The sequence below is a fragment of the Macaca thibetana genome, chromosome 12, assembly GCF_024542745.1.
Source record: "Macaca thibetana thibetana isolate TM-01 chromosome 12, ASM2454274v1, whole genome shotgun sequence".
Taxonomy (NCBI): Eukaryota; Metazoa; Chordata; class Mammalia; order Primates; family Cercopithecidae; genus Macaca; species Macaca thibetana.
The window spans coordinates 45,756,738-45,776,101 of record NC_065589.1 but is presented as its reverse complement, the minus strand read 5'-3'; the positions used below and the strand labels follow the sequence as shown (position 1 = coordinate 45,776,101).

At 41.7% G+C, this 19,364-nt stretch overlaps 1 protein-coding gene across 7 annotated transcripts in view; it reads right to left on the bottom strand.

Annotated features, from left to right (window-relative positions):
* Window positions 1–19,364, bottom strand: part of ANKRD44 (ankyrin repeat domain 44) — a 346,841-nt gene that overhangs the window by 182,636 nt on the left and 144,841 nt on the right. For all 7 annotated transcript variants that reach the window (XM_050750689.1, XM_050750693.1, XM_050750692.1 and 4 more), the window contains exon 3: window positions 91–169. In XM_050750689.1, coding sequence (XP_050606646.1) covers window positions 91–169 — 79 coding nt within the window. The remainder of the gene's footprint in view (window positions 1–90; window positions 170–19,364) is intronic.

Here is a 19,364-nt window from a genome sequence, read left to right as displayed (position 1 = left end):
TTTTGCTTGGGTTCACGGTAGTAGTCAATCTAGTAAATTGGTTATTTAAATTTTATTTGCAATTGACTTTTGAATATAGTGGTTATTTACCTGACAAAATCAGGAGTTCAATGATCTCTGCATCTCCCAGAAATGCGGCCACATGAAGAGGGGTTCGTTTCTCAGAATCCTGAAATACACAATGTCAAAGACATACAACAGGTCAGTGGCAGCTGGGTCCCTTTTGAAGACATAGTAAGACGTGTCACTCACTCTGTGGTTAATGCATGTGGAAGAGCGTGAACACCAAACATTCGAGTAATTTCTGGTTATGCATTTGCTCTCAACATACCCTATAGTTACACATAACAAAGGATTCCATTTTCTGTGTCTGTGCTTCGTATTTGCCCACTTGCTCCTTTTACTGAGGCCCAGCTGAGGTCAAAGATAGACCATTATGCACTGGATGATGAATTTCAACTTACGGTATTTCCAAACCTTCAGGATGGTTAAAAAACAAAATCTAACCTACCATAACAACATAGTTCAAAGCTTTCAATGACTTATTTTCTTTCTAAGGAAACATAGTGGAATGGTTCACAAGGACATTAAACATAAGTGCTGTCATTTTCTCCTTTCTATGCTTGTTAATTGTTGTTTGGACCACTGCCCACTCACAAAATACTTATTGAATGCTTACTCTGTACCTGGAACCAAATTCTGGGGACAGAGAGATGAATACAATAGGCCTGGTCCCTGCCCTCATGAAACTCACATTCAAGTGGGAAGGCTGACATTAGTATACTAGACAATAGTATAGCAGGCAATAGTATACTAGACACACATGAGATTACTTCAGATAGTGATAAAGGCTATGACAAAATTAAAACACGGTATGGGATTAAGTGATTCAGGAGATGGTAGTAAGAGTGGTCAGTGAGGCCTTTCTGAGGATGTTGACATTAAGGCTGAGAGCTAAGGTTGATATTATCTCTGTTTTATGTATAAGAAGACTATAGCTCAAATTTTAAAATTTCCTCAAGATTCCACTGGCATATAGCATAGTCAAGATCTGACCTTCACCCAGCAGACTTCAGTCTGTATCTTTGGCAAGGTATTGAACAGATTGTGCTGAGAGGCAGCATAGTAACATGCAAGGGAAAAAAGCATTGCTTCCTCATCTGTAAATCAGCGATAATAAAATCTACCTTAGAGGACTGATAAGAGGACTAAAGATCATATAAGTAAATAAAGCCCTAGGCAAACAGGAGATAAGGGCACAGCAGTGCTCCATACGAAGCCCGTTATTGTCATTGGCATAGAGAGTTGTGTGATATCTTTCCTCCAAGACTGAAAACCCTGGAGTAAAGAACTGGCCTCACTCTTCTTTATCCCCATAGTATCAGCATACTTGGTGCTCAGCATAAATTGGCTGAACTAACCAGTCTACATGTATGGCTTCTTCCACTAACTTCCATTGACTCCTCCATAGCAATGGTAACCAAAGCCCATCTGCTATGTCTTTAAGGTTTCTCCTAAAACTAGCATGTATGTTAGTTTCAAGTTTCTTGGATTCCCTGTTGATTTTAATCATTATTCCTTTCATGATTTGATTATATAATATATCTAACAATCCTTGATTAGCCTAAGGATATTATTCCATTTTCTGACAATCCAGACCCTCTGCTCTTCCTCTGTCTCTCACAGATTATTGCTCTTAGACATTTCATGACTCACTAATATCTAAAACAGATGGCAGGCAGGGGATACAACAAGAATTGATCTTCAAACCAGTCTATTTGTTAGAAAGTCTGGTAAGTAGGCTTTATAAAGAATGTACTACCATTAAGTAGACAAAAAGGAGTTTGGATTCACTGGAAACTTGTGTTATCTATGTACGGCTGCAGGCAATTACTATGGAAAAGTGAAAATAGGGCAGTCACGCAACTATAAAATAATGGTATGCATTGGAAAATTCAGTACGATACATGACTACAATCAACCTTGTTATAGATATATCACCCTATCTTTGAAAATAAAGATTCAGTATTTGAAATCATGTTAACTTATTTGAGAATCAAGTATATTAATTTGTGCAATGAACTATATAAGCTGAGAACAGATTTTCATAAATGTTTTCTATTTCTATTGATATCCTTCGATGTATTTTCCATTTTAGCCTCATGTTCCCTTTGAATCCTCGCTATATGTACTTAAAATTTTCTACTGGGATTTTTGGATAAAAGCTGTGTAATTATATGTTCTTTTGTGAACTGAATTGGTTTCAGGGTTTGGTTCAACAAATCAAACCCTGCCTAAGTGATTTAAACAGGGACTATTCCAACCCAAATTATGACTTCATTTGACCTGAAGCAAAGGCAACTCTGTTTGAGATCTTGGCCTCAAATAAAAAGCTAAGAAAACTCCAACATCCCTCCCTACCTTGCAAATCTGGTGGGCCTGTCATGATATGACTGGTTTTGCTGATTCCATGGCCCCTTTTATGACACAGCTTGTTGAAACCAAAGTTTCTATAACATAAAAAGGGTGTGTTGCATGAACACTGTAAAAATTCTTGATGATGAATCCCAGTGTTCCTGTTAATATGTGTCTAAAGGTTTCTGGTAGTTTCCAGGACAACTACGTGAATTGATATTCTCCTTTAGTGACATGGCACAGACAGGTAACTGCAGAGAAGACTTGTATTCAGGCAGTACTCCTTTTGTTCTCCAAAGCAGCAGAAATATAGAAACAATCACATGTGCTATTAAGACCTTAACCAACATAATAGTGCATTTCCACTACTGACCAAGGGTTGCTAACGCCTTCTCTTCTAACAAGGAACACCTGATCATGAGTCAAAGCGAGAATGACCAAGCCACAGTAATCACCATGCTGGATAGAGAGAAATCAGCCAGGAGGTAGCAGTATGTCCTCTGCCTAGGTAGAAGGCCACTCTACTTTGCCATAAGCTAAACTAATGGAGTAGGAGATGCAATAATAGAAGGAGGGTGAAGGCTCTGGAGAAAAGAGAATAGTAGTAATAATACTGGTTAAAATGGGTTCTAGCCCAATGACATCCTTAGGGTGTCTAGAAGAAGAAACAAATCTAGCTGGTTATTATGAAGTGCTTTTATTTTTATTTTTTCCAAATACCTGCCCAACTATTCTACTACTCCATCTCAAAACATTCCTATCAGGGGAGTCACACCTTTTACAACTGTGTTCTTAAGTCTTATTATCACCATTTAAAAGATAAAGAATCTGAGCCTAGGACAGTTTGTATGACTTAACCCAACGCAGCAAACTGATGTCAAAGAGTTAGGTGTCCTGGTTCTCAACCTGAAACTTTTTTCTTTATAAAAATGAAAGCAGGCTGGGCGCAGGGGCTCACGCCTGTAATCCCAGCACTTTGGGAGGCTGAGGTGGGCAGATCATGAGTTCAGCAGATTGAGACCATCCTGGCTAACATGGTGAAACTCCGTCTCTACTAAAAATAAAAAAAAATTAGCTGGGCGTGGTGGCAGGTGCCTGTAGTCCCAGCTACTCGGGAGGCTGAGGCAAGAGAATGGCATGAACCCAGGAGGCGGAGCTTGCAGTGAGCCAAGATCGCACCACTGCACTCCAGCCTGGGCGACAGAGCAAGACTCTGTCTCAAAAAAAAAAGAAAGCAAGAACAACATCTTAGAAGTTCATGTGGTAGTCTAAAAATCTTTCTACTACGATCCCTAAGAAATCATGAGAAAAATGTGACAAACATACAGTAAACATTGTTTGAAATGAACTTAGAAGAAATTAAATAGAAAGGGGCCAGAAATGGGCGGGGGGGGAGGCGGTAAATAGAGAACCAAAGCTGGAAGCACATGAACTTATAGTGCAGGGATAGGTCAATACACCAGGCACGTGGGGCTTAACACTTGCAGGCAGTGGGAGATAAGGCAGAGAACTAGAACTGCAACCTCCAACTAAAGAAAGACCCCTGAAGTGGCCTTGAAGAAAGACTCCTGAAGTGAAATGGTGGACTTGGAAAAAAACAATGACAAACAGTCACGTAGGCAGATGGCAAAGAGATGCCTTGTCCTATCCTAGGTTCTTGGTAGTGGAATAAAAATGTTTCCACTGAGCATCCACATCCCCAGAGTCTGCCCTCATGTGGTTTAGAGCTTTGAATTCACATTGCCTGTATAGTCTAGGAATTTACTTTTTTTTTTCTCCAGGAACTTTCAAGTTGAAATATGCACAAAAAAGTGGGTTTTAGACCGATGATACCCCTAAGGTCCCTAGAAGAAGAAACAAAACCTAGCTGGATAGATATGACCTCAATCCAGTCAACCTGAGACACCCACCGATTAAATCTCCGTTGAAAATGAACTCACAAGCCTAAGCCATAAGACTCGTGGAAATGTTCACCATAAGCAAGAGTCAGAAGACTGAAGAACCAGCAAGAACTTGAGATCACAGAAGAATGAGATGAAGAACAAGGATGACATTTAAATTAACTTAAGACACAAAGGACAAAGTGTAAGGGGTGAAACCCCCACTATTTTTGAAAAACAAACAAAATTTGGAGGAAGAGATAATGAAGCAAGTATTATGGAAAGCAGTACCACAACATGATGCTAGATAGCATCTAAAATTTTGGTCTAAGAGGGATCAAAACTCAAAGAGTAAAAAAAGAAAGGGGAGGAGAAAGGAAAAATAAGCACAGGAACTTTGGGGTATGTTTTACAATCATTTATTCAGCCATATTATCTAGACATAGATATTTATTTAGAATCTATTATATGCCAGACATTGAGGTACACATTAGGGATACAAAATTTAAAATATCTAGCCCTCTCACCCTAAAGAAACTTGCAGTCCACTGATCAGTTTCTAAATGTAGGACATTAGAATAAAAACAAGAGCAGGGAAGTGGCAAATAGTGATATCCATGATGTTAAATGATTTGTGAACGTATCAAATGCAATGAGACAAAAATATCTCAGTGAATACTTCCCCCAAACCCCTCCATATCCGAACTGGCCTGGGCAGTAAGTCTTAACTGACAAGAAAAAAAAAAAGAAATCTCTTCTGAATTGGGAATTCAACACATCTTGCCCAGAACTCCCTAAAGGTCCTATTGGTTCCAGCTTATCTGGGAATCTTGGAAGCCCTCAAGGGCTAGCCTTCTGGGTCAGTCAGAGAGTCTAGCCTGTATCTTACAGGCTGGTGCAGGGGTAGTTCCTGGATCAAAACTGGAATCTAGTACCAGGGCAGGACTAGAGCAGCATTAACCTATAGTGGCCGAGCTAAGTGCATTATTTGCATTCATTTTCATCTTTTGCCCAAGTGGACTCTCTGTGATGACCAACAGTTGAATAGTTACATAGGCCTTTATAACACCCATGAATACAAGAGGGGAAAATAACCCAAAAGCAGGCACAGCAAGATTAACACATGCTGAAATGGCTCATCAGCATAGTTTTTAAAGATTGTCCAAACACCACAAAAAGGAAGGTCTTTTTTCATCACCCAGTAGCTCCAATTCCACATAGTCCTTTGCAGACAGATTCTGACGCATGAGAAATGAGAAGACCCAGGTTCCTCCAGAAGGAAGAACAGTAAACCCTCCCATTCTATGAATAGCCAAAGATACACACAGCCAGCAGGGGTCTGAGCTAAATTTGCAGTATGTCTCAGAGAGATCAGGCAGAGGAAGTTGAGTTGTCTGTTTACCAAAGAAGAAGCAGATGAAAGAAAATAGGGAATTTGAAGTATGTACATGCAAAGTGAGTCTGACATGGGCAGAGAGGCCATTCTGGTAGCTAAAAACACTGTGTAGACAGGCAGACTGAGGGGCACCCCATGCCTGTTTCGAAGATTAAGAATTGTTACATGCTTTGGAAATTCTCAGCTAGAATACATGATCTAATCTGCATTCTAAGTATCTGTCATACACCAAAACAAACATTCCACCCTATATATGAATATCTTACATACCAAGACAGATAGATGGAGCAATATTAAGAAAACAAGCCTATGAAATACACAAGTTAAGTTTGGACTGGACATGGTGGCTCATGCATGTAATCCCAGCACTCTGGGAGGCTGAGGCAGGTGGATGGCTTAAGCCCAGGAAATTGAGACCAGGAGACCTCGTCTCTATTAAAAGTAATTTTTTAAAATTAGCTGGGCGTGATAGCATGTGCCTGTGGTCCCAGACACTTGAGAGGCTGAGGTGGGAGGATTGCTTGAGCCCAGAAACTCAAGAGGTCAAGGCTGCAGTGAACTGTGATCACACCATTGCACTCCAATGCACCATCTTGTTCTGGGTGACAGAGCAAGACGCTGACCAAAAAAAAAAAAAAGAAGAAAGAAGAGGAAGAAGAGGAAGAAGAGGAGGAAGAGGAAGAAGAAGAAGGAGAAGGAGAAGGAAGGAGGAGGAGGAGGAGGAGGAGGAGGAGAAGGAGGAGGAGGAGAAGGGTTCCAATTATCAATTCAAACTTCCAAATTCCCACTAAAATTAAAGAAGCTGGGAGATAACTGACAACTTAGGCCCAGCTAGCTTAATGTGATATTGAACAGAGATCACTAGAGGCAAGAGATGTCTAAAGAAACTCCGAACACATACACACAACAGGTACCTTGGAAGTATTTCAAATTACACCAGGATAGGAGCCAAACAACACACAAAATGGGAAGAATGCTTGCAAAAACATGTTAACATTTTTCTATGTCTCCTTCAGAACTCTAGTTTAAAAAAATACCTTTAGGGATAAAGATGCCATCTTCAGAAATGCAAATGGTTCTGAAAATAATTTGAAGTATGTGTTTGTATGTGTGTGTTTTTGTGTGTAAGAGAGAAAGGTGGGGGAGGGAGAGAGAGAGAGAAGGAGGGAAGGAGAGAAGGGATTAGGTTGTTTTTAATTATTCAAACACTATTACAAACAGTGTTGCAGTGTACATCTTTGTACATGTCTCTCAGTGCATACATGTGAGAATTTCTCTGAAGTAGATACCCAAAAAAAGAAGCACTGGATTAGGGTACACACACACATTCGATTGTATTAGGTATCACTAAATAACTTTCAAAGTATTAACAGTTTTACTAATTTACACTCCCTCCAGTTACATATTAGTTCCGTTTCCTAACATCCTCACCAATATCTGATGCTATTGGCTTTCTTACTCTTTGCCAGTATGTTATGCTTGACATGGTATGTTCTGATTTTTTCAACTACAAACTGCCTATATGTATCTTTACCCATTGTTAAATTCAGTTATTAGTCTTTTCCTTGTGTGTGGAGTTTTTTATATTGTTTAATTCAACTTTCAGTGAAAATTCAGGTTATGTATTCACCTAGACACAACAGAAATGAATCAATGTTTTCCCCAAGTTACCATAAGAGAGAAATTTAGATTTACAGTCCTTATTCATCCCTAATGCATGCATTGTCTCACAAAGCTGAATTTTCCTTGTGTGCAGCCTCCCATGCCTCAAAGGTGACAGCAAATCTCTGCCCCCACACGCTCCCACCACCACACAATTGTATTCAACCATCACACTCTGTTGGTATTGTAATCCATCCATTTGAATGTAACATGAATGTATATTTCTCATATAGAAAATATAGATATATTTTCTATCTCTAAACATGTTCAAATTATAAGTTATACTCTCAATATGATATCTAACTCCTGAAATGAAGTAAGAATCACTCACAAGAATTAAAATGATGATAAAATAAGAAAAATGAGAATGCCAAAGACATTTTTATTTTATCTCCCTTACATAACCAGACACTGGATATTTTACTGCACTAATTTCTAAACATAAAATAATGTATATTGAGCAAAAATTTTATCAGATATTTTATATTTTCAAATTTGATCCTTAAAGCAATACTGTGAGGTAAATATGAGCATCCCCATTCCACTGTTGAGGAACCTGAGACTTTGAGGTGACAAGTAACTATCCAGAGTCACAAAGCTAGTAAGTGGTAGAACCAAGATTCAAAACCAGATCTGATTCCATCGTTCACACTCTTGTTGGCTTTGGGATGGTTATAAGCCTTGGTAAATACAATGAAAGTTATTCTCAATTATAATTAGCATGCTCGCCCTAAATACTCTAGACCCAAGGGCAAAAGGCTTGTATGTAAAAAAGCATAAGCAGTCAAGAAGAATAAAATTGGACAACTAACATTACCTGATTTTAGGGCTTATTATAAAGTTACAGTAATCAAAACAATATGGTATTGGTGCAAAGAAAACTCTGGGGAAAGAATAGCCTTGTCAACAAATGGTCCTGGAACAATGAGATATTCATATTTTTAAAAAGGAACTTTGGTCCATACCTTGAATCCTAAACAAAAATTAAATCAAAATGGATCATAGAACTGAATGTAAAACTTAAAATTATAAAATGTCTAAAGGAAACATAGGCAAGATCTTTCCACCTTGGGTTAGGCAAAGATTTCTTAGATATGACATCAAAGCAAAACCCATAAAAGGATAAATCGGTAAATGGCATTTTATCAAAATGAATAACGTCCACTCTTTGCAATACACTGGTAAAAGAATGAAGATACACCACAGACTGGGGGAAAATATTTGTAAAGCATATATACTGGATAAAGGACTTCTATCTAGAATCTAGAAAACAAGTCTAAATAACTATGAAAGCAAACAATCCAATAAAAAAGTAGGCAAAAGATTTGAACAGATATTTCACCAAAGATATACAGATAGCAAATAAGCATATAAAACAATGCTCACCGGGCTGGGCGCGGTGGCTCATACCTGTAATTCCAGCACTTTGGGAGGCCAAGGTGGGCGGATCACGAGGTCAGGAGATCGAGACCATCCTGGCTAACACAGTGAAACCCTATCTCTACTAAAAATACAAAAAATTAGCCGGGCGTGATGTCGGGTGCCTGTAGTCCAAGCTACTTAGGAGGCTGAGGCAGGAGAATGGCGTGAACCCGGGAGGTGGAGCTTGCAGTGAGCAGAGATCGCGCCACTGTACTCCAGCCTGGGCAACAGAGTGAGACTCCATCTCCACAAAAAAAAAAAAAAAAAAAAAAAAAAAGATGCTCACCGTCATTGGTCATTAGAGAAAGGCAAATTAAAGCCATATTACATACTTATTAAAATTGCTAAAATTAGAAGGACTAATGATACCAAGTGTTGGTGAAGATGTGGAGGAACTATAACACTCAGGCACTGCTGGTAGGAGTGGGAAATGATATAGTCACTTTGAAAAACCGTTTGGCAATTTCTTAAAAACTTAAACATACACCACCATATAAGCTAGGTATCCTACCCTTGGGTATTTACCCAAAAGAAAGGAAAGCATATGTCCATACAGAGACTTGCACAAGAGTATTCATAACAGCTTCATTTGTAATAACCAAAAACTAGAAGTAATCCAAGTTTCCATCAATGGATGAATGGACAAACTTATTTCCACATAATGAAACACTACTCAGCAATTAAAAGGAATGAACTATGGATACATGTCACAACATGGATGAATCAAAATAATTGTGTGAGTGAAACAAATCAGGCAAACAAAAAAAAGTACATATTGTATAAATCCACTTACATAAAATTCTAGAAAATGCAAACTAATACACAGTGACAGAAAGCAGATCAGCAGTTGCCTGAGGGGCCTAAGGGAGAGACTGGGAGGGGTAGCAGGGAGGGATTTGAAAGGGGAGCAAGGAAGCGTTTGGAGCACTGTATACGTTCATTTTCTCAATCATGGCAATGGTTTCCTATGTCAAAACTTCACAAACTATACACTTTAAATATGTGTAGTTTATTGTATGTCAATTATATTTCAATAAAGTGGTTTCATAAATACAGAAGCAGGCAAATAAAATACATTCTCACTTATGTAAAGTAAAAAAAGGCATATTTAAAAGTTAAAAATACCCCTAAGCAACAAAATTTATTCAGTTAATAGAAGAAAAGAAATAGCAAAATCGATAACCAATAGTGGGTTAATTTAGAGGCAGCTCATGTTATGTCCTGGTCATGTACGGATGTAAAAGTGAAGTTCTTACAAAAGAATGGCCTATTGGATCAAAATCTACAGGCTTTAAAAATAGGCACAACTGGCCGGGTGCGGTGGCTCATGCCTGTAATCCCAGTATTTTGGGAGGCCAAGGCGGGTGGATCACCTGAGGTCAGGAGTTCGAGACTAGCCTGGCCAATATGGTGAAACCCCCTCTCTACTAAAATTACAAAAAAAAAAAAAAGTTAGCCTGGCATGGTGGCACATGCCCGTATTCCAAGCTGCTCTGGAGGCTGAGGCAGGAGAATTGCTTGAGCCCAAGAGGCAGAGATTGCAGTGAGCCGAGATTGTGCCACTGCACTCCAGCCTGGCCAAGAGAGTGAGACTCTGTCAAAAAGAAAGAAAGGCATAACCAAGATTCTTCTTCAAAATCTCTTAGAAGGTTTTTTGTTTCCTAAATGAAACCTTTGACAAATGTGTACTGAGTAAGGATGTAGAAAATAAATCTAGAAAATTAAGTACAAGTGGGAAGGCAAATGGTTTATGCCTAACCTTTGGATACACTACAACATGGCAGTACTGGGTTGACATAGGACCCTTGGGATCTTACCACTGTGCCCAGACATTCCCAAGTGACAGAAGCCCTTTTAAAAGGTCTCTACTGGGGAAAGTTGATGAAGTACCAACTATCTGTAAGGCCCTGATATCACTTGGCCACGAATATTTCTTGAGAGCCAGTGGAAACAGAACATGGGAAAAGGGTTCTGGTTCTTAAGTCCCACAGAATGAAAAACTGGCCAAGACGCTGTGCTTTGGTGCCAGCGAAACAGGAATATACATCCACCCACTGCCAAGACAATCATCAGGAGTTTCTGATGAAAACCAAAGCAGGTCTTCGGAGTACCACCTTCCCCCGCAGCCTAAAAGCTAATAAAGTTCGCAATTGTTCTGTGCATGACCCCAAGCATATTAAGAAGGAGTGTCTTTAAACTTAACGCATTTGTTGAAAAGTTTTCCATTCAAGTCGTAATTCTTGAACACATGGTGGGAATGTTTTACTGCTAAGTGTATTTAAGGAAACCCACAGATTGGAACTGCTCTAACCAGTGAGGCGAGAAGTCTAGTTTCAGTTAGGGCCCCACCACAGGCTCACTGTCTCTTTTAATTCATTCATTAACCAATTTATTAAACAAACATAGATTAACGAGCAGCAGATAACCCAAAAAAATAACAATCAGCTGGGAAACTATCCCCTATTGATGAAAGGCTGAAAAGAAGACAGCTGCTAGTTTTTCACCCCTGTAAGGGACTAGCAATGGTGAAAATTTGTCATCAGATAAATGAACATACAGTGTCAGGATCAAAATCACAGGAGAGGAAGCTAGAATTATAAAATATTTAAACTTAAACTGGAAGGGCATCAGAGACATCCGGAGAGTTTAATTGATTGGTTGAAGGTCACATAGCTCTTGATGGCAATGGTGGAATCTTTCATTCATACAATAGACAAAAATATTTACTGGGGATCGGCCATGTGCCAAGCACCGTGCTCAGACCTGAAGATGCAGCAGCCTCCAAGGGACAGGGTCCCTGCCTTTATGAAGCCTGAAAGAATCTTGCTTTCTTTACTCCAGGCAGCAGACATTCTATTATAGTAGACTAATGCTAGATTAAACACACCCATCAGCAAAGAGCAAACACACATACACACACACACACATACACGGTGTTAGAAAATGTTAAACAGAAAGAAACTGTGCAACGAAAGGAGATGCTCAAAGGCATCTGCTCTGGACATAACAATAACTCCTAGCTACGGGGTTCCCCCTTCTTCCTTTGCACTCCCTGGAATTAAAAGCAAAAGCTTATATATAGAACAGTTTCTGTGGTCCACAGAAAACCATTTTAACGGAAATGATTGGTAGTTCTTTCCAAGTTTTTTTCAACCTCCAGGCGGGTATTTTAGAAACAGAGTTTATGTGTAATACTCATAATAAAAATCACCAATGCAGTTTTCTGGCCCTAAGATACCAGATCAGCACAAGACACTAAGATGTTAACAGTAATTATCTCTGGGTGAATAATTTTATGGGCATTCTTCACTTTCTACCTTGTTTGACTGTGTTTCAAGACTTGCAGTTTAGAAACAAGAAAATAAAATTCCTCTTGTAAATAATAAAAGACTTTCTTATTTAAAAAAAAAAAACAGGTCTGCTCTAGCAAAAGCTTTTCTTAAGTAATCACAAATAGTAAAGCACTGGACGTTATTTCCTGTCCAAAGTCTTCAATATCTTATAGTAGGTTTTGAATAATTGATATGTGTTTTTTTGAAAATGACAAAACATTACATTTATGATTAAACATGGCAAAACTGTAATTTGCCTAATGCTTCATAAAGTTGCCAAGTACTGTTCTATATAGTACATCAGCTGATTCTTATGAAAATTCAGACAGACTGATCAAGTGGGTATTATTGTCCTCATTTTACAGGACAGGAATTAAGGTTGACTCAGAGTTAAGTGACTTGCCCAAAGTCACACACTAATATTTGGTGACCCTGGATTTCCTGACTCCACATCCTCTGCTCTCTCAACACCACTGTATAAGGCACTAACTAACCTTTAAGAATTCCTCTCTAAGGAAGAACCTGCTTCATGTTCCTCACAGCATTTTGGAGGCTTTTGGTTCTACCCAAATCGTTCTTTCTTATCTTTCTTATCAGGTGGACTATAGGATAGACATACACACATACACACACACACACACACACACACACACACACATGCATGCACTTTCATTAAAAAAACAAACTCTGGAGTCAGAAGGACCCAAATTTGAATCCCTCCTCTGCCACGTATGAGCTGTGTGACTTTGAGTAAATAAATCAACCTGTCTGACTACTCATTTTTCTTTTTCATTGTAAAATGAAAAATAGGATTACCTACATGGAGGTACAGATTAGATGTCCAGTAAGTATTAGCTCCTATTACTACTATTATCAATGACATGTTTGTGGCTTATCCCAATTTTTTTAGTTCTCCTTGATGACTATAGAGGAAAATAAGGAGATGCAGACAGAACCCTGGGGAGAACAAGTTTACAGGCAAGAAATTATATTTGTTTACAAGTAGAAGCATTTCCTCTGCCCACAGCCAGCCAATAGCAGTGCTTGCCTGCCTCCTCTCCCCTCCATGAAGTAGTCAACCATTGCATCTTGTATCCTGGCCATTGTAGCCTGTCCTATCCCAACCCAAAGGTAACTGAAGCCTCTCTCAGACTCTAGAGTCGGGCCTTACATTCTTTATCCTTAATCTCATAGGACCCACAGCAGTCTCTTCCTCTGGTAGAACCCCCTAAAATACCTATATATCAGTGACTCTCACTCCCTGCTCAGAATATATCCCTGCTGCCCTGAAGGCCTCCTTTCCCATCTAGTCTCAATATCTGAGCAGAGTCAGATCTGGTTAAAACTGGACAGATGGGAGCTTCCCTGGGGGTTTGGATGTTGTGCCCTTTCTCTCCTCACCCAAAGCTGAAAACCTTCAAATAAGGCATCCCCAAGCCAGAACATCCTCGCCAAATCTTTCTGACACTTGTCAAGAAAATTCTGCAGGCCAAGACACCTACGTTATCAATAGAAGCCCCTTCTTAGTAACTTAATTAGAAGTAAATCCACCACAGACTCATTACAGGTCCTCAGGCAGACAACCAGGGGGCCACTTTCTGTATCAGCAAAAAAGGAAGTATTCGTCTATGCCCTTTCTAAATGGAGCCAGTGGGACAGAAAACCAAACACACTACAAAGATTCCTAATGGAGTATTCTGCTTAGTGAGGCTAGACCTCAAAATGGCAGGCTTCCAAACCCCTTCATTACAGATTGAAATGAGTGGGTTTCAATGAGATGGATACGTAACCGCACTTTTCGAAGATAAAGGTTATGGGAGATGCATCTCTACCTCCAGGGCAATGTCAAACAAACCTACACATACTTGAGCACACCCATCAAAAAAAATGATCACTAGGGATGCATTTAGCCCTCATAAACTTGGACTGTACGGATGTTTTTCCCCAACCCAACTTTAAATTGCTTTGTATTTCAGGACTAACTAGTATTTTTTCACATAGGCTAAGAGCCCCTAGAATCCACACTTGAAATTCTTGCCTCTGAGAGAATAAAGAATGCAAGAATAGAGTCTTCTCCTACAAAAATCTCAAATACTCATACACTCAACACCAGAGAGGACACAGGGATATGGCATTCCATGGATGGATTAAACATGACTATGTATTTGGATGGCTTGTTTGCTTGCAATTACTATCTTTTCTCTATTGTGTTTATGTGTTCATGGAAGTGAATAATTTTTAATTTAAATGTATCTTGCTTTGCATACCATATGTATTTCTGAAAGTGGTCTACATATCAAATTGTGAAAAAGTGATTATTTTTTCCATGTAATTATAAAATAATGACTAGGCCGGGCGCGGTGGCTCACGCCTGTAATCCCAGCACTCTGGGAGGCCGAGGCAGACGGATCACCAGGTCAGGAGATCGAGACCATCCTGGCTAACACAGTGAAACCCCGTCTCTACTAAAAAAATACAAAAAATTAGCTGGGCATGGTGGCGGGCGCCTGTAGTCCCAGCTAATCGGGAGGCTGAGGCAGGAGAATGGCGTGAACCCGGGAGGTGGAGGTTGCAGTGAGCTGAAATTACACCACTGCACTCCAGCCTGGGCAACAGAGCGAGACTCCACCTCAAAAAATTAAAGAAAATAAAAATAAAATAATGACTAGAGGACATGGGGTTCAATCAGCTGAGGATCCTGGGGCATCACCTCCTGCCTACTCTCGATTAGAAATCTTTGTATCACTCTCTGGGCAATCTGACCTCAAGATAGAACAGATCCAGGCATATCTCTCTAGCATATCAGACTTCCACTTCCTCTAGATAGGGAAAGTTAGCTCACACCACGCTATGGTCTCGTGGCTTGGAGGGTCTGCTCCTCTATCACCCACCTTCTTTCCACCAGCCCCAAGTCACTGGTGTGCTTTATACTCAGTCTTGAAATCCCCAGGAGACCCCATTACTATTCGTGATCCATCTGGCTAAATGCCTTAGCCCACAGTGTGTTCTGGTATATGGCATTTTCCTCTCTATAGTCCTCAAGTCAACGCTAATCTTAGATCACTCCCCAACTTCACCCCCAAGATGATATGCTTATGTTTTAAGCACAGCTGTTCCGACATGATTTCTCTTCCCACCCTAAGTATGACAAGACATTGAGGCTTCATTCCCTGAATGCCACTGAACAAAACCATCAGAGCTCTATGACCTTTGGTCTACTTCTTATGCACCATTTTATTTCTAAGAATTAGTATTTCCTCCTCTATGAACCTGATGAGGTCCTTCTACCTTCTTCCCGCCAAGGCCAAGACTGCTGGCAGTGGTGCCTTCCTGTCCAAAAGGCGAGTCTCAGATAGATGGAAATGTAGACGTGTGATGCTTTCAAATACGGCACAAAACTCCCTCTTGAGAACCAAGGACATTAGACATAAGGACAATGTTTTATTTTAAAGCCACAAAACAGGGAGCCTCTAACTTAAGATTTTTGGGTCACTCGAAAGTCTTTTCACACTCAGCTCAAGTGTTCTTTCCTCTGAAACCTCTTCTGGTTCTCCAACCTGCACCCCCTCCTCCATGCCATAGGCTTCTGGACAGCACCATCACATCTAACTGCCTGCTTTCCTTTTTCTGCCTCCCCCTAACTGGGCTATGGGTACAGGGCAGAAACAGTCTTATTCATCTCTGTATCAACCTAACAACACATCTGGCATACAGTCAGTGCTCAATATATGTCTTGCAGGAATAGAAAGAAGTAACATCTTAATCCATCTTAAACTTTTTATCAAAGCCTATGCCACAATAAGAAAAGGGTCTGCCTATATGAGGGCGGCCTGCAGGTTTCTATGGTGAGACAGAGAACCGGTTGTCTACTAGGGTCTGGATGGAATCAATGGCGTGGTTTCTTTTGTGGTTCTCGCCCACCCCTAACCTTGAGTGAAGATATCAACCGCCTCAGTCCATCACAGGCAGCGCTTGGCCTTGTTTCAAGGCTGTTTGACCATCTCAGAACCGTCAGCCCTTCGGGCTTCCTATCAATTCTGTTGTTCTCAATTAGAGCCATGACTTGAACCTGACTTACCCAGTGTGTGAGAAAAACAGGCTTCCTAAGAAGGTATGAGGCTGGGTTAGCATTCCACAGCAACGATGCTCACCTGTGCTCACCTGTGTCCCCTCCTATGAGCGCTGCCTGCTGCGCAGTTTTGGTTTCTGTGAGACCTCAACCTGCAATAATCCCTGGAGAGTGACATTATGTCCACAACCAGTCCCACAGTGCCAGTTCCTGGGAGGCCAAGTGGCTTGTGGAATAGGAAACCAGCACTGAGTTTTTTAAAGATGTGGGACATTTACTTAGTAGTCTCTGGCTAGCCCCAACATGCGCGTGAAAAGATTAGAGGCTCCCATTAAAATGAAACTACTGGCGTGGAACATTTCCAGGCATACGAAATCTAGATGTTAGAACAGTCATGGAAAGTGGAAGAAGTGGTGATCTTTAACAGGCCAGGGCAGGCCCAGTGCTGGGAGGGAGGGCTGGGGAGCGGAAGGTTAACACCAGGTTGGAGTGCTGTGGCTCACTGCAACCTCCACCTCCCGGGTTCAAGCGATTCTCCTGCCTCAGGCTCCCGAGTAGCTAGGACCACAGGCGCACGACAAGTCCGGCTAATTTTTGTGTTTTCAGTACAGACGAGTTTTCACCATGCTAGGCAGGCTGGTCTGGAACTCCTGACTTCAGTGATCCGCCCGCCTCGGCCTCCCAAAGTGCTGGAATTACAGGCATGAGGCACCGCGCCCGGCCAACACTATTTCTTAAAAGGTGAGGGTGTAGGAGATTACAGTGGGGGAGTGGATCTATCCGAGTGCTTCACAAAGTACAAAATGAAAAGGAAGCCGAGTCACATGGCATCCTTACTCTTCTCAGTCCCTCAAGAATTTCCCAGAAGGATGGGCTTTCCTAAGAGGCTGCGGTGTGCTGCAGGCCCAATCCTGGTCCAGCCCTGTAGCTGGGCTAGGACCAGAGTTGATGGGGAAGTTCCATTCCCAGGCGGGGCGAGGCTCCTTTATTCCCACCTGGCTGAGTGGGGGCTTTCTACATTCCTCGGGTTCCAGGAGGCCTGGCCTCTGACACCGCCCATAGCGTCTGGGTAGCAAGACCCCCTGGTGCCTGCGGTTCTTCACCCCTCTCCGGCAGCACAAGGTCAAGGGTGTGGGGAGGGGAGGGAGGCGCAGCTGCGGGGTCCCTGGAGTTCCCTGGCGGGGCCTGGTACCGGAAGCCCTTTCCGTCTGAGGCGCCCCTCTGTTCTCTGAGTGCCGCCACACTGTGGGGTCGGGTAGGTCGCACCCTTCCCCCCGCTGAAGAGCAGCGCTCAGAAGAGCAGCGCTCAGAAGAGCCCTTCCCCCACAGCGGCTACTGGGTGGGAAAGAAACAAGAGCGGGCTTCGCGGCCGCTCGGAGCCGGGAGCATGCGCGGTGAGCGCCCTCCCCTGCTGCTGCGGGGTTCCCGCGCCCCGACCCCTGCCCCGGCCCCAGGTCGCGGGTCCCTCCTGCCCCGGACGCCCGCTTTCTCGCCACCAGGCCTCCGCTCAGTCGGGCCTGCCGCCTCCTCATCTTCTGCAGCCCAGCCCTCAGCCTCCTCCATGCATTCCCAGCAGTGCCTCTCAGAAGTGGTTGTCCCTTTCTCTGTGTTCCCTGGGCTTTTTTTTTTTTTTTTTCCATTTAGTTTATTCTACCTTGGTTTTTAGCCATCTCTGAGGATGGCAGTACATCCTAGTGGGCCCTAGCGGCGGAAGAACTGGGTTCAAACCCTGGCCCCTGCCACTTAGAGCCATATAACCTTAGGCAAGTTATTAGACCCTCCTCTAAACTACTGTTTATTTGTCTGTAAACTGGGGGTAATAGAATCATCCTCCGTAGCTCCTGAAGCTGTGTGAGATGGAATGAAATGATGCTTAGAAAGCACCTGGCACAGTGCCTATCACATGGTTAGCACTCAGCAAATGTTGCCCATTAGGATTTAACCCACGTTTTCACCCTTTCCTCAACACGCCCCTTCTGGCTGGCTGGCTGAATTCGAAAGACTGAGCAGATTCCAGGGTAAACAAGATGGCACCATCAGAACAAGAGGAAGGAGAATATGTCCAAGGGCCAGGTAAACATGCTCTCTAACAGGTCCCATGACTGGAGATGCTCAGGATCAGAGGAACAAAATGAAACGTGCCAGACTCCGTGGGAGGTGTCACCTGACAGAGGAGCTGACCCGACAAGCCTGTCATCTTTAATGAACAAAATATAATCCCTGGCACAGCCACTTGTAATTTCAGGGGTGACAGAAAGGTCAAGTGAGCGCGACCACAGTGAGTGAGTCACAAGAAGCGTCTCTGGTCTCAGGTTACCTGTGATCAAGTACCTGTAAGCAGCTAGGAATAGAGCTTGGGAACCAGAAGGCCAAATGTAAGAGGCACTCAGCTCTACAGATGCTCAGAAAATGCTGTTCCATGTCTAGAAGATGATGGATAAGTTAGCCAACTGCTGGAGTTTTCCTGGGAGCAAACACCATAAAATAGAATTTGTGGAAGCATTACTGATGAGATATGATGCTGGCATGTATAGCATCAGGAACCATTTACCCTAAAACCTAAGCAATGAAAGAAATGTTTAATAGTAACTATGAGCATCTATTTGTATGTGGTAGCTTTTAAACTTGGACTTATTTTAATCCACAATCATTTACATAGTGATAATGTAAATGATTTGACTCATTTTATGATATGAACAGAAGGATTTTCTAATAATTTTTACAATGAACATAGAGATTCCAGGCAAGTTGAGACAAAGAGAAATGACAGTGTTCTTGCCCTTAAGTTCATACTTTAGTAGAGGGAACAAACATGTTTGTAAGTTCCAATATCGTGTTTTAACCTATACCAGAGCTTAAAAGTTGAACCCCAAATCTGCCTGCAGATTTTGCTTGACTGTTACAGAGGTCTGTAAAATCTAAACCGGAATATCTTTAATGGGGTATGAATGGTCCAATTCAGAACAACCCCCACCACTCCCTAACACCTTCTTTACACAATGGCACTGCCTCCTGGATTCTGAAAGCTTTTGAGTTGGCAAGCAGGATCTGTACTTTTCTAAGTATGCTTATGCCTTTGGCCAAAAGCAACACAATTTGGACCCAATAAACTGGAATCCAAAGATATGCTCTGGAGGACATGTAATGCCATAAACGGTTATGGGCAGCTTTTGAGAGCCAAGCATTGT